This window comes from Anomaloglossus baeobatrachus, chromosome 9 (assembly GCF_048569485.1).
Source record: "Anomaloglossus baeobatrachus isolate aAnoBae1 chromosome 9, aAnoBae1.hap1, whole genome shotgun sequence".
NCBI classification, from domain to species: domain Eukaryota; kingdom Metazoa; phylum Chordata; class Amphibia; order Anura; family Aromobatidae; genus Anomaloglossus; species Anomaloglossus baeobatrachus.
The window spans coordinates 99,563,649-99,583,034 of record NC_134361.1 but is presented as its reverse complement, the minus strand read 5'-3'; the positions used below and the strand labels follow the sequence as shown (position 1 = coordinate 99,583,034).

General features: G+C 46.0%; 1 protein-coding gene across 3 annotated transcripts in view; it reads right to left on the bottom strand.

Annotated features, from left to right (window-relative positions):
- Nucleotides 1-4,355: 4,355 nt before the first annotated feature.
- Nucleotides 4,356-19,386, bottom strand: part of XIAP (X-linked inhibitor of apoptosis) — a 36,848-nt gene continuing 21,817 nt past the window's right edge. For all 3 annotated transcript variants that reach the window (XM_075323909.1, XM_075323908.1, XM_075323910.1), the window contains 3 exons: nucleotides 18,328-18,358; nucleotides 15,821-16,009; nucleotides 4,356-5,295 (listed from right to left, as the gene is read on the bottom strand). In XM_075323909.1, the coding sequence (XP_075180024.1) occupies nucleotides 5,102-5,295; nucleotides 15,821-16,009; nucleotides 18,328-18,358 (414 nt within the window). In that variant the 3' untranslated portion in view covers nucleotides 4,356-5,101. The remainder of the gene's footprint in view (nucleotides 5,296-15,820; nucleotides 16,010-18,327; nucleotides 18,359-19,386) is intronic.

The following is a 19,386-nucleotide window of genomic DNA, read 5'->3' as shown; positions in this document are numbered from 1 at the left end:
ATGGCTAGATTACATTTTTTATTTATACAGTGATTGTACTGCACACATCTCAAAAGCATAAATGGTAATTATTACATACAGTATATTAGCAGCATTACTGGTATAAGAACAATTGACAATTAACACAACAGTTTGTAAAATTACCAAATTTACAGACATTGCCTCATTCTCATAAAATACATAGAAATATATTAAAAATATATTTTAAAATGGACATGAAAATATAGACCAAGAAAATATAACAGTAGTTACTGAAGAAGTGACGAAGTGAAAAGAAATGCCACGATACCCTTAGTGCGTCTGCGAGGAGACAAGTGCATTTTAGGCCAGGTTTAGAAGATTTGAAGATTGCTTTAATTGTCCAACTTTCAACCCCCGCTCTCAAAAAAAAAAAAAAAAAAACAAAAAACCCCAGACTATTTTCATCCATTTTCCACATCTGTATGGTATCCATTTTTATCCATTAACATTGCTTTAATAATTGCAACGTATCCTTAAAAAACAAACAAAAAAAACCCGGATGCAACACGGATGACCTGTATGGGATGGGTTTTTTTTGTGCACTCAAAGACTTGAATGGGCGAGTCTCATCTGAAAACCGGACAAGTTGGCACATGCAGTGGGGTTTTTTTGCCATATTTGTGTCATTTTTTTAGACCTATAACTTTGTTTTAAAAATGCAAAAGGGCTTTTTTAATTCATCCCATCTTAGGGGACATACATTACATTTTGGGTGGGGATGAATTGGTGAGCGAAAAATGACAATTCTGCAGTTTAGATTAAATGTTATATTTTGATAGATCAGACTGTTGCAGATGTGAGAACACTATGTACATTTTTTGTTCAGTCATTTTTTGTTTCATGTGACTCCATTTTTCTTTAGTCTTCATATGGGACTTGAAGCTGTGATCGCCTGATCGCTTGTTCTATGAAGTGCAATACCACAGTAAAACCCTACTGATGACAGAAACCTGGCAAATCCCATTATGTTGAATGGGGTCTGTAATATGATCCAGTCCTGCCATTATTTTTGCTCTTATGCTGCTATGACAAATCAGAACAAGATAATTAATGAACACAAGTGTAAACGTAGCCTAACAATTAGGCTACATTAAAATCTCGCATTGCAATGTTATTCAATGAGGAAGAGCAGATGGTCAGCTTTTCTCTCATCCAGATTCTTGATGAGCGAAAAGTCACAGCATGCTGCAATTGTCAGCGAGAGCCGTGTCACTCGCACCCATACAAGTCTATGGGTGCGAGTGAAACATCGGACTGCAGTAAAATGACATCTCAGTGCAGTGCGATACTCACATCAGCTGATAATGGAGGGGATGGGAGATTAATCCCTCCCTCGCCTCCGCAGCTGTGATCCGATTGTAGGATCGGATCACAGTTCTACGACACTCAGCTAACGCTGGCAGCACAAAGGGAGCTGAAGGTCATTAGCATATCACATCCGATGCTCACACATCAGATGCCATACCATCGTGTTAATTCAGCCTTAAGGCAAACCTAGTGAACGTATAAAACTGCAGTAAGGAAAAAAAAAAGTTTTCTAGTTGGTGGTCTTCTCAAAGAAGAAGCCAATATACACAAAAAATAGAAAAAAAAAATCTGAACTAGAGAAGGGTTGTCATCCCAAAGTGGTGGTTGTCTCGATACTGTGTTTATGAACTAAGAAATTTTGCAAATTCAACTGTAGCACATTTCAAGACCAGCATGCTAAGCCACTGCAAAATGGAAAATGAAAAGCTTTAGTAGTGTAAAGATCCATTTTTTCCCCACCTAGTATTATCCACTGGATCCATTAATAAACGTGAACTCCTCATCTTCAGTGAAAACCACAATATTCAGTGATCAATTTACTAATAAATATAAAATTATTTGAACTAAAGAAAAACAAGAAAATGATCAAAAGACAAAACAAAATACTTTCTGATCTGTACATACAGTAGATAGAACTTGCTGCAGTGGTTTTTAAAGGGGTTGGCCAGTACTATTACACTGATGGCCTATCCTCAGGATACGTCATCAATACCTGATCGGTGGGGGTGCGACACACAGGACCCCGGAGGATCATCTGTTGTTGGTGCTTGCCGGATGTGATCAGTTGCAGAGCTGCCCAGCACAACTGTTCAGTGGCCACAGCCTGGCACTGCACATCTATTCATATTTCAATGAATACCTTGTTTTTCCAAAAATAAGACTGGACCTTATATTATTTTTATTTACAAAAAGAAGAGGCTAGGGCTTATTTTTTTTCCCCCATGAACAACAATCACACATTTAGCCTATGTGTGCACGTTGCGTCGTGTACATGCTGACATTTCTGCAGCAATTTGGCAGCACATGTGCGCGGCAAATTGCTGCAGAAACACTGCTTAATGGATGCAGTGTGTTTGCAGCATAGATGCCGATTTCATGCGCTCTGGATACTGCCTCTCCCATAGACAGAGTGGGAGCAGAATCCAAAGCGCATGAAAGAAGTAACATGCTGCAAAATTAAACAGTGATTTTGTCAGATCTTTGACTCTCAAAATGCTGCGTTCAAAAAAGCATCGTGCGCACGGATTAGGCACAATCTTCATAGATTGTGCTGGTGACGCAGGACGCATACATTTACGCTGCAGTGCTATATGCAGTGTAAACGCATGAAATTACGCAACATGCGCACATAGCCTTATGCTTCAATTTATCTTGAAGGCGTACGGCCAGCTCCCTGCTTGAAGGCGTACGGCCAGCTCCCTGCTTGAAGGCGTACGGCCAGCTCCCTGCTTGAAGGCGTACGGCCAGCTCCCTGCTTGAAGGCGTACGGCCAGCTCCCTGCTTGAAGGCGTACGGCCAGCTCCCAGCTTGAAGGCGTACGGCCAGCTCCCAGCTTGAAGGCGTACGGCCAGCTCCCAGCTTGAAGGCGTACGGCCAGCTCCCAGCTTGAAGGAGTACGGCTAGCTCCCAGCTTGAAGGAGTACGGCCAGCTCCCAGCTTGAAGGTGTACGGCCAGCTCCCAGGTGTATGGTCAGCTTTAGAGTTAGTAACCTTAACCATAACTTACATTCACAATTGCTGGTGCAGTGTCAGTGTCTCATGGTAACACTTACTGGCACTCTCAAAACACTGTGTGGCAGTGGCACTCTTCTTCTCTATGCGGCCAAGAGGCAGAAGTCGAGAGTTTGGAGTGGGACTCTGCAATGGTGGTTGTGAGGTCACACATGGCTTCTTCTGCGGGAGCGAGCAGGGCCGGCCGGGAAGTAGGATCCAAGTGGTGGCACTCGGGAAGCAGGACCCACCCAGCCACTACTAGCACAGTAGTGGCCAGGAGGTGGTACCCAGGAGGCAGCATTTGGGAGGCAGGACTCTGGAGCAGCAACTAAATGAGCATCATAGTGCAGTAGCGTCCAGGTGGCGGGAACCAGGTGACAACACTCAGGAGGTGGTACTCAGGAGCAGGTAAGTAGATTTTACCCTGCCATGGTAGGAAAAAGCGGCAGGACGATTTGGGAGCTACATTATCCCTTTCCCAGTGCCTCCAGCACTAGATTATGTCTCTGTGATGTTAGTGACGTGACATATAATATTGTCATAATAAATAATAATAATAACATGACATAATAGTGATGTTAGCGTAGCATCACGTGACATAACCTAACGCTGGAGGCGCTGACTAACAAGGGCTTATTTTTGGAGTAGGGCTTATATTTAACGCCTTCTCCAAAAATCCCTAAAAATCAAGTTAAGGCTTATTTTTTGGGAGAGCTTATTTTTGGAAAAACAGGGTAGTAGATCTGCACTAATCACTTAGCGTCCACTGTGCAGTTGACAGAGCTATGTAGCTTGATCGCATCCAGCCTGCGGGAACCAGTAACTGCTTATTGGTGTAGCACCTCCAATTATCTGAGATTGACGAACCATCCTAGACCTACACCATCAATATGAAAGAACTGGACAAGCCTTTTAAATATTAAAATAAATTAATACAGTGGAACCTCGCTTAACGAGTAACCCACTTAACAAGAATTTCCCTTAACAAGCAAAGCTTTCTGTAAATTTGTAACTGTTTACGAGAAAGCTTTGCTGTGCGAGCAAAATCCTCACCGCACACACTTCCGGTTCCGTACATCCACCACGCTCTGACCCACTCTTGCAGTCCACACAAACACACATGCACGCACAAACAAACACGCACGCACACACATACAGTATTATGCTCACCTTACCTTCCGTTCCATCGCCAGCCTCAAGGTTCTTGTAGTCTGCCGGTGCATCGCGATGAGGGAGGAATCCTCGCGGCGAACTACAGGACCCAGGAGGCCGGCGATGGAACGGAAGGTAAGGTGTGCATAATATGTGTACCTTCCATTCCATCGCCGGCCTCCTGGGTCCTGTAGTTCAACGCTCCACTCTGTGTATCGGTAACCATCAGCGACGAGGCAGGAACTTCCCCTGTCAGACGCTACTCAAAGGCAGCGCGCTGGCCAATCAGAGGCTCCTGCCTTTGACGTCAGCGCTCTGGGTACGGAAGTTCCTCCCTCATCGTCATGGTTACCCGATACACAGCCCGTATTAGCGAACAGCAAGTCCCAGCAGGCCGGCGATAGAACGGAAGGTAAGGTAAGCATAATATGTGCATGCGTGCTTGTGTGTGTGTTTGTACGTGTGTGGAATGGCACAACAGGGTACCAGGATGGGACATTTAACAAGTTGTGGAACAAATTGTGTGCATTGCAATGATTTCCTATGGGAAATCTTGCTTTGCTGAACGAGTAACTTGGTTAACAAGCACACGCCCAGAACAGATTGTTCTCGCTAACCAAGGTTCCACTGAATATAAATATTTTTATACATCAGCAATGTTCAAATTGTGGTGGGGTAAAATGGTGAAAATAATTCTAAAAGTCGTTTTCACTTTATGATCAAAGTTTTTTCCTTGTTTACTGTATATATGCTGCATAACAGGACACATCTTTGGGATTCTCCATATTATGCAGTGCAAAGAGGGGACTGAAATCATTTATATATTAAAATGTTATAAAAAAATAAAATAAATTTAAACAGCAGAAAACTCAACCTTTAGACTAAAATCTAAGATTAAAAGATACTTTTAGGACATAAAAATTTTCTGCCGTCTTTCTATAAAAGTACAACATATAGGACATTTATCGAGGACCCCGGCGCAGTCAGCACACACAACGAGGTGGCCACAGGGGATAAACACAATGCACACCGCTTTGTCCATACACACTTTGCATATCTTCTCCTCTTCCAGTTTTCTCAACTTTTCTTCTATACTGTTCTCTGCAAAAAACATAATGTATTGTGAGAAATTGCATAGGAGCTATAGATACACTCAAAATTATTCAACCCTCACCGCAAGCAAGTTCATTAGTAAAATATACCAACATTTTGTTTGCAATAAACCAATCAAACAAGAACAATATAAAATCGCTCAACACAACTAATATAACAAGCGATTTCTCCAAATTCAACTCAAAATGACACTTCAACCAGTTTAAGACCAGGCACTTTCGGGGGTGTTTTTTTGTACATGCGGTTTAAAGGGAAGGTGCCATAAAAAAAAAAAGTTTCAATAACTGAAAAAATGTAAAGTGTTAAAGTTTTGTTTCAATATTATCATTTGTTTTTAAATGAACAAAATATAAAAAATAATTTAAAAAGTTTGATATTTTCCACTCTTAAACACTAGGGGGGCAGCTGCTGAAAACCAAGTGTAGAACTAGCTCACATTACAACTGCAGTAAAAGTGGGCGGAATCTTCTCGTGTGTGATGTCACACCTCCCCTTCCCTTCTGGGTGTTTACAAAAAGGATGAGGGAAGTTGAAGTTTAGGATCACAGTGCGGAGCCATTTTGTTAGTGACTGCAAAGTGATGCTGAACGGTGTAAAGAGTCACTGAGGACTGCTGGCATAGTGCTCCACTATATAATGTGCCCATATACTATTGTACCACCTCAGATTCCAGCAGCTCCTCCTGTTAGGAGTGAAGGTCCGGGGTGAGTATATGCAGCGAGGAGCGGTGATGATCTGCAGCCTAGTATTGTACTATAGATGTCACGCTGCAATCACCGCTCCCCTCCCATGTAACTATCCTTGGACCTCCGCTCCTAGCAATTCCTCCTGTCAGCCTGGTGTCTCGGCAGTTCCTCCTATTAACGCGCGGAGCAGTGACAGGAGGAACTGCCAGGAGTGGAGGTACGAGGCAGGGGGGAGCGATGATCGCAGTGTGACATCTATAGTACAATACCAGACTGCAGATCACCGCTTGCTGCCGGCCTCATGCTCCGGGAGAAAGTAGAGCGCACATTATATGCTGTGGGCTCCAGAGATTGCGGGGGCCTCCTCCCAGAGCTGTGATCTCGACAAGCCAGATTACAGCAAGGAGCAGCTACAGTGCAGGAGATAGGGTCAGATGCCGATATATCTCTATGCACGGGGAGCTGCCGTATTTGAGGTGTGTAACGGTCGTTACACACTGCAAATCCAAGATGGCAGCCCCCAGTGTTTGAGTAAACATAGAATTAAATAAACAATTAATTTTTAATAAAAAATTAAATTTATTCCATAATCAGTAAATATTAACACAAAATTACAATCGCGGCACCTTCCCTTGAAAGGGCTGTATTTTTTTGTGTTTGGAAATGCACACAGTCTTTGAATCTATTTTATGATACATGAGGCCTAAATTTTTGTTATTTTCATATTTGCCTATTTTTCTGCCATTATAGGGTATTATTGGTAGGGAAATATTTTTTCCTGCTTTATTATTGATTATGTAATGCTATTTATTTTACACATTATGCTGCCAATAAGGTCACACAAGACCTTTGGAGAGCAACAGTTAAATACTTTTTTTTTTTTTAATCAGATTTTTTTTGTAACTTGGGCTGGTACATTACATCCATTAGGTACATCCTCAATTACAGGGGAATTTCAGCTTCAAGGCTGCATAACAGAGCTTATTAGGTCTCCTAGGACCAAGCAGCTACTACACCCTCCTCCTGGCATGACCACTGGGTCTGAAGGCGGAAGTGCTATCAGTGTGTGTATACAGTCATAGGGAAGGCAGAGACAGTAATAAACCATCTCTGCTTTCTCTATGGAAAGTCTGGCTGTGTCTCACAGCCTGCTACCTGCAGCTGCGCTACTATGTAGTGACGTTATAACTGTCACTAAGGAATGCAGAGAAGACAGATTGGACGTTTATCATTCCTGAAGACCAAAGGTCGTAAAAAAAAAAAAAAGAAACCTTGAAATGACTGCAAGAGACCTTCGGAATACTGCCCAAAGTTGGTGTCTGGCAATGCTTCATGTTTGCAACAGATCATAACAGACAAAATGTGCTCTACTAAGTACTAAAAAAATTGTGTTGAGCCATTTAAATAGATGCCTTTTAAACATTTAAAAAGAGAATTTTGTTACTTACCGTAAATTCTTTTTCTTATAGTTCCGACATGGGAGACCCAGACCATGGGTGTATAGCTTCTGCCTCCGGAGGACACACAAAGTACTACACTCAAACGTGTAGCTCCTCCCTCCTAGCATATACACCCCCTGGTAGCCAGTCCTAGCCAGTTTAGTGCAAAAGCTGAAGGAGGACATCTACCCACAAGTAGAGACAGAGCAAAACCCGGAACAACCGGAACCTCTGTCTACAACAACAACAGCCGGTGAAAACACACGGAACAAGAAACCTGCCAACAGGCAACAGGGAGGGTGCTGGGTCTCCCATGTCGGAACTATAAGAAAAAGAATTTACGGTAAGTAACAAAATTCTCTTTTTCTTCATCGTTCCTTATGGGAGACCCAGACCATGGGACGTTCCAAAGCAGTCCATGGGTGGGAATAAACAGAAAAACTGAGAAGTAGGCGAAACCTATCTTCACAAATGGGCGACAGCCGCCTGAAGGATGCGTCTGCCCAAGCTCGCATCTGCCGAAGCATGAGCATGCACTTGGTAGTGCTTCGAAAAGGTATGCAGACTAATCCAAGTGGCAGTCTGACAGACCTGCTGAGCCGTAGCCTGGGCCTGAAAGCCTAAGAGGCATCAACAGCTCTGGTCAAGTGTGCCTTGATCCCCGGCGGGAGAGGCACTTGAGTACACTGGTAGGTATCGGAAATGGCCGACCTAATCCAACGAGCCAGGGTCGGCTTAGATGCCGAGAGGCCCTTACGCTGACCAGTGGTCAGCACAAAAGAGAGGTGCACCGCCTAAGAACAGAGGTGCGAGACACATAGATCCGGAGCGCCCGCACCAGATCCAGAGTATGCAACGCCTTTTCAAAGCGATGAACAGGAGCCAGACAAAAGGAAGGCAGGGAAAATGCCCCGGTTAAGGTGGAAGCAGCAACCACCTTAGGGAGAAAGTCCGGAGTCGGACGGAGAACCACCTTGTCTTGATGAAAAACCAAAAAAGGGGTGACTCCGAAGAGAGTGCAGCCAAAACAGAGACTCTCTTAAGGGAAGTTATGGCCACTAGAAAGACCACTTTCTGTGAAAGACGAAACAAAGAAACCTCCCTAAGAGGCTCAAAGGGGGGTTTCCGGAAGCCGTGAGGACCGGATTAAGGTCCCAGGGCTCCAAAGGCCGCCGGTAAGGCGGAATGATGTGAGATGCGCCCTGCATGAAGGAGCGCACCTGAGCCAGCCGGGCGATACGTCGCTGGCACAACACTGACAGAGCCGAGACCTGTCCCTTAAGGGAATTGAGGGATAGTCCTAGCTGCAGACCGGACTGTAGAAGAGACAGGAGGGTCGGCAAGGCCAAAAGGCCAAAGGATACTTCCGAGCTCGAGTCATAGTGGAGATGACTTCAGGAGGGATACCAGAAGTCGTCAAGATCCAGGACTCAAAAGCCACGCCGTCAATCTGAGAGCCGCAGGATTCTGGCGGAAAGACGGACCTCGTGAGAGAAGGTCTGGACAGTCCGGGAGATGCCATGGCACCTCTACGGACAGATGGAGCAGGTCAGGGTACCAAGCTTGCCTGGGTCAGTCTGGAGTAATGAGAATGACCCGACGGCCCTCCTTTCTGATCCTGCGCAGGACTCTGGGCAAGAGCTAGAGGGTGAAACACGTAAGACAGACGGAGCTGGGACCAAACTTGAACCAGTGCGTGTGCCGCAAAAACCTGAGGATCGTGGAGCCACGGTTTGACGGCTGAGATAATCTGCCTCCCAGTTTTCCACGTATGGGATGTGGGCTGCGGATATGGTGGACTAGGAGTCCTCCGAAGAATGCGTTGAACCTCCAACATTGCCAGGCGGCTGAGTGTCCCGCCCTGGAGGTTGATGTAGGCAAACGCTGTAGCGTTGTCTGACTGGACTCGAATGTGCATGGCCGCTAACAGATGGTGAAAGGCTTAGAGAGCTAGAAACACAGCTCTGATTTCCAGCACATTGATCCAGAGGGCTGATTCGGACAGAGTCCAAGTGCCCTGCGCTCCATGGTGGAGATATACTGCTCCCCAGCCGGATAGACTAGCATCCTGGTGAGGATCACCCGGGACGGGGCCAGGAAGGAGCGTCCCTGAGACAGAGGGGCCGAAGCCACCACTGAAACGAGCCCCTGGTCTGTGGCGAAGCCACCACCCCGTGGAAGGAGGAAGTCCGCTTGTTCCAACAGCGGAAAATATCCAGCCGCAGAGGACGCAGATGGAACTGGGCAAGGGAATCGCTTCCATTGACGCCACCATCTGATCCAGCACCTGTATTAGGTGCCTGATGGAACGACGTCGACCGCCAGCGGAGGGACTGCTGTTTGACTAAGGGCAACTTCACAAGTGCCGACAGAGTCTCGAATTGCGTCCCTGGGTACGTGAACTTCTGGGTCGAAGTCAGAGTGGACTTGGACAGAATGACAAGCCACCCGAATTGGTTAGAGTGGCGAGAGTGAGCGAGGCACTCCGCTAACAGTCTGCACTGGATGAAGCCCAGACTAGAAGGCCGTCCAGGACAAAAGGATCACTGCCAACCCCTAGAGGTGCAGGACCGCAATCACAACTGCCCCGACCTTGAGAATACTCGAGGGGCCGTGGCTAACCCCAAGGGAAGAGCCACGAATTGGACCACTCCGATTGCAAAACGTAGCCAACGCTGGTGTGAAACTGCGATTGGCACATGCAGATAGGCATCTCTGATGTCGATGGATGCTAGGGAATCTCCTTGGGTCATTGATTGATCGCGGAGACTCCATGCGAAAATGCCGCACCTGAACATGCTTGATGAGAAGCCTGAGATCCAGGTCGGAAGGCACCGCCCTCTTCGGGGACTAGGAATAGATTTAAGCAGAAATCTCAGAACCGTTCCCAGTCGGGAACAGGTACAATTACTCCATTGGCCTGCAAGAATGCCACGGCCTGTGAGAAGGCGGCGGCCTTGGAGCAGGGGGGAGTTGACAGAAAAAATCTGTTTGGCGGGCTGGATAGAATTCTATCCTGTAGCCGTGGGAGATGGTATCCCGCACCCACTGATCGGAGACTTGTTAAAACCATACGTCGCCAAAGTGGGAGAGCCTGCCACCGACCAAGGACGTTGCTGGCGTGGCCAGATAGCCAGGAGGAGGCTGACTTAGTGGCAGCATCTCCTGCGGTCTTCTGAGGACGCGGCTTCGTGCGCCATTTGGGTTTACGATCCTTGGCTGAGCTAGTGGACGAGGCCGAGGGCTTAGAGAACGATCAGATGGAGGAACGAAAAGAACGAAACCTCGACTGATTCCTGCCCTGGACAGGTTTCCTGGTTTAGGTTTGTGGCATGGAAGAACTCTTCCCGCCAAGAGCTTCCTTAATAATTTCATCCAGTTGTTCCCGAATAGTCTGGTCCCAGCAAAAGGGAGCCCAGCAAGGAACTTCTTTTGAAGCATCTGCCTTCCACTTCCGAAGCCACAGGAGCCTGCGGATAGCGAGGAAATTAGCCGAGGCCACCGCAGTGCGGTGAGAGTCTCCAGCATGGCAGACATGGCATAGGATGAAAAGACTGAAGTCTGGAAGTTAAGGCAACCATTTCGGGCATAGAGTCCCTGTGAGGGAATGCATCTCCTCTAGAGAAGCAGAGATGGCTTTGAAAGCCCGCACTGCTGCAAAAGCTGGGGAGAACGAGGCCCCTGCCGCCTCCATACAGATTTGGCCAGAAGGACAACCTGGCGGACAGCAAAACCTTAAGTGAGGAGCCATCAGCCACTGATACAACGGTCCGGGCTGAGAGTCTAAACACCGGAGGGACCACCTTTGGTGAATGAGCCCACTCCTTGACCACCTCTGGTGGAAAGGGAAAACTGTCATCAGAACCACGCTTTGGGAAGCGTTTGACAGAGCAGACCCTGGGCTTGGTCACAGTGGCCTGAAAACTGGAGTGGTTAAGGAACACACTCCTTGTTCTCTTAGGCAAGGTAAACTGGTGCCTTTTTGCCAGAGAGGGTTGCTCCTCTGATACTGGCGGATTGAGGTCCAGTACAGAATTAATGTACAGTGGGATCCTTAGAGAGGTGCCGTCAGCCACTGATACAACTATCCGGGCTGAAAGTCTAGACACCGGAGGGACCACCCTTGGTGAATGAGCCCACTCCTTGACCACCTCTGGTGGAAGGGGGAAACAGTCATCAGAACCACGCTTTGGGAGCGTCTGTCAGGACAGACTCTGGGCTTGGTCACAGTGGGCTGAAAACTGGAGTGGTTAAGGAACACACTCCTTGTTCTCTTTAAGGTATACTGATGCCTTTCTGCCAGAGGGGGATGCTCCCCTGATACAGGCGGATTGAGGTCCAGTACAAATATAATGGACGCAATCAAATCATTAGCATCTGCATCACCTTCGGACAGATCAATGGTACATGAAGTAGCGTCCGAGCCCCTAGTAAAGACATCCTCCTCGTCCAGTGAGTCAGCTCGTGAATCAGAGCTGCGGGACGGGGAAGGACGGGGGACCCTGCGTCTCCATTTTAGGAGGACGGGGTACGAGACCAGATGAAGAGTCCTCTGTGAGCTTTGCTGAGCGAGCCGTAGCAGCAGAAGCGCCCTGAGAAGGGGGCTAATGCATGCTCAGCACCACCGGAGCCGGAGCAGCTGGAGGGACCACTGATGAGCTTCCAGGCTGAGGGACCACTGTGTTTATGTGCTCGGTACAGGCAGTACGAGTCTACATGCAGTGCATATTAAGAACAGCCTTGCTCTGATGTGAGACATGCTGCAGAAGTGGGGGCTCTGTCCAGAATGACCCCCAGCAGAGTATATAAACAGAGAATATAAGCAGCTGCACAACCGGAGGTTGTGGCTTGCCAGACCGTTTAACATACATTTCTGTGCCCTCCAGTCCCCCAGCCCAGGCCCCCATTTGTCACAATGTGGTATCTCTGTGCCTATGCAGACATTGAGAACGCTGAGAAAATGGCGACCGGAGCGAGGAGAGGGGGCGGGGCCTACTCTGAGAGCGGGCAAATGAGGTATACAGGGGAGGGAATCTTTCCTCAGTGAGGAGTGTCCGTTCCCTGTGCTGAACAGCCGCTGGGCGGAGCCGCACTGTCCCTCTGCATGACTGACATGCAGGGGCAGTGAAACCGAAACTAGGCCTCAGGCGAAGCCGGGGCCTAGATTTAAACATGCGGCCAGCGTGCAGGCACCATCGGCGCGGTTCTCCAGTGAAAACTGGAGAACCGGCCGGAAATGTTAACACAGTCATATAACACACTCTCCCCAATAAATAAAGTACAAGGGACCCCTGGAAAGACCACTTTCTGTGGTAAAAACGTCTCAGTACTTAGCTTGTGAGACGCAGGTGCCAGGTCCCTGGGAGGTGAGCGCTCCGTCCGGCAGGATCCTGAAAGGGCTGCGGATGGAGACCGGTCTCCTGCAAAGCAGTGAGAACCGTGATGGCTCCCACTTCATGCTAGAGCCCCAGGGGATGGTGAAGGAGCGCGGCATGTGAAGGCTCCAGCCTTATAAAATCAACCTTAACAGCACCGCCGACACAGTGGGGTGAGAAGGGACATGCCGGGAGTCCAGACTGGACCCGCTTTGCTTCCAAATCTTTGAAATCCAAAAAATCAAAAATCAGAGAATGCATGTGTGTGTGTGACCTCCTGAACACAAAGCATTGAAACTGGCTAGGACTGGCTACCAGGGGGTGTATATGCTAGGAGGGAGGAGCTACACGTTTGAGTGTAGTACTTTGTGTATCCTCCGGAGGCAGAAGCTATACATCCATGGTCTGGGTCTCCCATAAGGAACGATGAAGAAATGCCGCTGTCACTCAAATACTGCGGCATTCAAATAACGCAATTCACCAGTGCTTTATCATGGCAGCTGGGGCCTTCTGAATGCCCCCCTAGATGCCACCCACATCCTCTTGTGAAATCCAGTGTGTGGCTGGGATTCAAAGGAGGACGTCATTTGCTAAACATACAGGAATTCTACTACGGTACTGCAGTATGTGCAACAAGTGAGTAAACTATCGCAGGGTCGAGTAGCCATGGAGGGGTACTACACAAGTAAAGAAGAAAAGAATGAAATAGAAAGCAAATATCAAAAATGATGTATAAACCCCAAAATGGTACCATTAATATTACCTTACAGTGCAATAATTAAACCCTCCCACCTCTGCAAATATTGAATAATTAAATGTTATGACACTGAGAAAAGGTATTTGGTACCACTAATTAAACTAATCTGAAGAATCATATTGCCGGGTCAGGTTTCATAATGAGCACAGTTTAAACAAAAAATAAAACAAACAAAAATCAATTGGGTTTTCTTGTCACAATTTCATCCAACTTTTCAGTACATTGAATGGTAAAATGAATGGCGTCATTTAAAACTACAACTTGTCCTTCAAAAAGCAAGTTCTCAAAACTATGTGGGTGGGAAAAAAACCCATAATGGCTCTTGGAAGACAGGGAGGAAAAAAACTAAAGCACAAAAAACAGAATGCACTATGGGAGAAGGTTATACCCATCTGATGCTGCTTAGATATATGACAGACTAGTCGTCTGCTTAGAGATATATGACAGACTAGTCGTCTGCTTAGAGATACAGTCAGGGCCAGAAATATTTGGACAGTGACACAAGTTTTGTTATTTTAGCTGTTTACAAAAACATGTTCAGAAATACAATTATATATATATAATATGGGCTGAAAGTGCACACTCCCAGCTGCAATATGAGAGTTTTCACATCCAAATCGGAGAAAGGGTTTAGGAATCATAGCTCTGTAATGCATAGCCTCCTCTTTTTCAAGGGACCAAAAGTAATTGGACAAGGGACTCTAAGGGCTGCAATTAACTCTGAAGGCGTCTCCATCGTTAACCTGTAATCAATGAAGTAGTTAAAAGGTCTGGGGTTGATTACAGGTGTGTGGTTTTGCATTTGGAAGCTGTTGCTGTGACCAGACAACATGCGGTCTAAGGAACTCTCAATTGAGGTGAAGCAGAACATCCTGAGCCTGAAAAAAAAAAGAAAAAATCCATCAGAGAGATAGCAGACATGCTTTGAGTAGCAAAATCAACAGTCGGGTACATTCTGAGAAAAAAGGAATTGACTGGTGAGCTTGGGAACTCAAAAAGGCCTGGGCGTCCACGGATGACAACAGTAGTGGATGATCGCCGCATACTTTCTTTGGTGAAGAATAACCCGTTCACAACATCAACTGAAGTCCAGAACACTCTCAGTGAAGTAGGTGTATCTGTCTCTAAGTCAACAGTAAAGAGAAGACTCCATGAAAGTAAATACAAATGGTTCACATCTAGATGCAAACCATTCATCAATTCCAAAAATAGACAGGCCAGAGTTAAATTTGCTGAAAAACACCTCATGAACTCAGCTCAGTTCTGGAAAAGTATTCTATGGACAGATGAGACAAAGATCAACCTGTACCAGAATGATGGGAAGAAAAAAGTTTGGAGAAGAAAGGGAACGGCACATGATCCAAGGCACTCCACATCCTCTGTAAAACATGGTGGAGGCAACGTGATGGCATGGGCATGCATGGCTTTCAATGGCCCTGGGTCACTTGTGTTTATTGATGACATAACAGCAGACAAGAGTAGCCGGATGAATTCTGAAGTGTACCGGGATATACATTCAGCCCAGATTCAGCCAAATGCCGCAAAGTTGATCGGACGGCGCTTCATAGTACAGATGGACAATGACCCCAAGCATACAGCCAAAGCTACCCAGGAGTTCATGAGTGCTAAAAAGTGGAACATTCTGCAATGGCCAAGTCAATCACCAGATCTTAACCCAATTGAGCATGCATTTCACTTGCTCAAATCCAGACTTAAGACGGAAAGACCCACAAACAAGCAAGACCTGAAGGCTGCGCCTGTAAAGGACTGGCAAAGCATTAAGAAGGAGGAAACCCAGCGTTTGGTGATGTCCATGGGTTCCAGACTTAAGGCAGTGATTGCCTCCAAAGGATTCGCAACAAAATATTGAAAATAAAAATATTTTGTTTGGGTTTGGTTTATTTGTCCAATTACTTTTAACCTCCTAAAATGTGGAGTGTTTGTAAAGAAATGTGTACAATTCCTACAATTTCTATCAGATATTTTTGTTCAAACCTTCAAATTAAACGTTACAATCTGCACTTGAATTCTATTGTAGAGGTTTCATTTCAAATCCAATGTGGTGGCATGCAGAGCCCAACTCGCGAAAATTGTGTCACTGTCCAAATATTTCCGGACCTAACTGTATATGGCAGACTAGTCATCTGCTTAGATATGGCTGGATAAGCCCTTTACAAATCTGTAGATTGGTTCTCTGTACCAAGAACAGATTTTAATTGCCAATTCCCCATATATATATTATATATATCTCCTTACCATTTTCTGCTGGCTTAGCACTTCCATTCGCAGGCTGAGAATTTAATAAGTCTGAGACCAGAACTTCGACAGATGCGTAGTTTTGTCCGGTGTTTTTTATTCTTTTCAACATCAATTTCTTAATTTCTTCTAAATGAAATCCCATTTGCTGAGCATGAATCACTAAGGGTTTCTTCACTAATTCACTGTCTGGAAAGACACAGATCTATTAAAATGCAGGGAAAGTAATGAAGGGATGGTTTTAGATCTGCTTTTAACTCATCGATTACCAGGGGATGCATTTATGATGATAATTTTGGTATATGTGGATTCTATCTAGCAGGGGCCACATAAGACACGCGACTGTTGTGGAGGGTCAAATCAATAGGCTTAATTCTGCTCAATATTAATATTACCATAATAATTATTTGATATTAATTGTGTAACTTAATATTGTGCAAAAGTATACTGACATTCCCCTATACACTGTATGAGTCCAGACACAGCCCTCTATAGACAGTATAAAGCCCCCTCACATACCCTATTATATAGTCTGAGCCCACACATAGCCTCCTTTATACACTATGAGGGCCCACACATAGTCCCCTTTAGGCTACTTTCACACATCCGGATTTTTGCTCTGCGGCACAATACGGCGTTCTGCAGAAAAACCGCAACAGCGCATTTTCAATGCATGCCTATGGATGCCGAATGCGGCGCGGTGCGGAAAAAAAACGCATCCGGCCGCCGCATGCGGTTTTATCCACTGCGCATGCTCAGTAGCGTGCCGCAACCGGAAAAAAACGGACCGACCCCATGTAAAAACTAATGCAAAGGATGCGGTGTTTTCGCCGCATCTGTTGCATAGGTTTCACAGCCGGATTGAGCCGCACGGCTCAAACCGGATGTGTGAAAGTAGCCTTATACACTGAGCCCCCACATAGCCCCCTATATAAATTATGTGCCCTCATATAGGCCCCTATATACAGTCTGAACCCCCACATAGCCTCTTATATACACTATGAGCCCGCACATAGCCCCTATATACAGTCTGAATCCTTACATAGCCTCCCTATATTGAGTATGAGCCCTAACACATCCCTCAATATAGCGGCAAAGGACTATTGGTACAGCAGACATAATGTAGTGACGTCATTAATTCTGCTTTCTCAGTTGCATATGCTAATTGGTGGAAGAAAGAGGATGCCGATATTGATATCAGGACGCGTAGATCATGGCAAGACGGGTCGGCCACTGTTTTCAGGCCATCAGCTGTCTCGGGCCACATCCAGCTCTCTGGCTGTTCCAGTCTGACCCACAGGCCACATTTTGCCCAGGTCTACTATAGAGGATGTGAGGGAAGGTCACAGTGCCCAGGACAACATGCGCTTATTTGCCCTCACGGCGCTATTTAACATTTACCGCTTCCAGTCACTATATACTATATTATATAAGGGTGAACGCCAGACACCCATCCCAGATCTGAGGATCCATGAAGATCCAATATTAACTGAGTACAATCCCCGTCTTAGTACAGTGACATTAATAGGTGCCTCCTCACTTAAGTAACTTGCTGATAGGACATGAGCCATCAATCATAGCCACGCTCCAGCACATGATCACACAGGCCTTGCCATCACCATTATGTGCAAGGGCAGAAACCATGTTAGCAATGGGCATGTAGAGGATTTTGAGGGAAAGAGTCAAGCGGTCACAAATTAATGTAGCCTGAAAACTTCCATTATAGTGAACATACACAGTCATTCTAATAAAATCCATTGCATGGCTGCATCAAGAGAGGAGCAAGACTGTAAAGATAGCAGTGTAACCCCAAACCAGTGCCAAGCAGCAATAGTCCTTGTCTCATGTACCAATACTGCGTTCTCATGCCAGATCCAAGTTACTAGCCTAAATGGTATATTCCTGCTCCTGCGCAAGAATCACCTGCCAAAGGGAGTCTTTACAGCAAAGATTATCACTAGTGATGGTCGAGCACTAAAATGCGCGAGTGCTCGTTACTCGAGCCGGGCAGCTCAGACGCTCTGAAAGGGCTCAGCTTGAGTAACTAGGATAATGGAAGTCAGTGATTGGGCAGATTGGCTCTTTGCCTACATAGCCAGCTATATACAGATTACACTATATACAGAGTATTTCCGAGGAGAGGGAGTGCTTTTTTTTTTTTTTCTCGGCACAGTACATCCAAAAATGTTGTTTTAACTCCTAGCGAGTCCTTCAGAGACTGCGCCTGGCTCTCACCATACAATGACGCTAGCCTGTGCTTTGTGTTTATCGTTTCATGGACGAAACATCCAAGCACCCGTGATACTCGGCCAAGCATCACGAGTACCCGAGCAGTGCCAAGCATGCTCACTCATCCTTAGTTGTCACTTCTCTTTACTCTCGGAATACCACAGGACCCCACAATCATCTGAGGTAAAGTAATGCAACCAGGATACCGGATGCATACACTGTACGTTCAAGGCCAAAGCAATTTTGGTAGTAATTGTATACAAAAGCCGTCTTGTTACCTTCAGGTAAAGCAGGTGGGATGTCATTTTCCTAAAGAAAAAAAAAATATTGAATAATTACATTACTGTACCCAGAAACCCATTGTTAAATTTTAATAGCAACTGTACAAATCTCATTTCATGATACCATTGTCAATGACTAAATGTCTTCCAAAAGTTTTTTTACTGGGCACGACACTTAAAGGGAACCTGTCAGGTCCCATATGTGTTCTAACCTACTAGCAGGGTGATGTGTGGCCTAGTAACCCCTTCCTACCCATCCCTGTGTTGTAATAGTGTGTAATATGAATGTATAAAAATGTTTTATTACTTACATGTTCCCTATATAAATAAGCAGAGGCTCTAGTCCCCTGGGCATCGCATCGCCCTGTGGGTGTTTGCATGGTGTCCATGGTATCACGCCCCTGTGGGCGTCATACCATGGATTTACATGAGCGACGTCCCAGTCGCTCCTTGAGATCCCATTCCCGCAGCCTTGTTATCCGGGTGCTTGCTTCACTGCTTCAGACACGCTATGCGCCTGGTTGGAACCGCAGGAGTCTTCTGAGCATGTGGAGTGCGTGTCTGAAGCCGAGAAGCAAGCACCCAGATAACAAGGCTGCGGGAATGGCAAGTGCACACACACGGGATTTCAAGGGGCGACGGGGACGTGATACCACGGAAAACATGCAAACGCCCACTGGGGCATAATACCATGGAAAGCATGCAAACGTCCACTGGGGCATAATACCACGGAAAGCATGCAAACGCCCACAGGGCAATGCAGCGCCCAGGGGGCTAGAACCTCAGCTCATTTACATAGGGAACACAAGTAATAAAACTTCTTTTTATACATTCATATTACACAATATTACAACACAGGGATGGGTAGGAAGGGTTAACTAGGCCTCACATCACCCTGCTTGTAGGTCAGAATGCATATGTGACCTGACAAGTTCCCTTTAAAAGCAAATTTATCACAGCATCACATGGTGCTTCATAAATCTGATGGATCTTCAGACTGTCTAGCCCAAATTTACACCAATTAGCTTGGCTTGAACCCAAGTTTTCGATCATTTT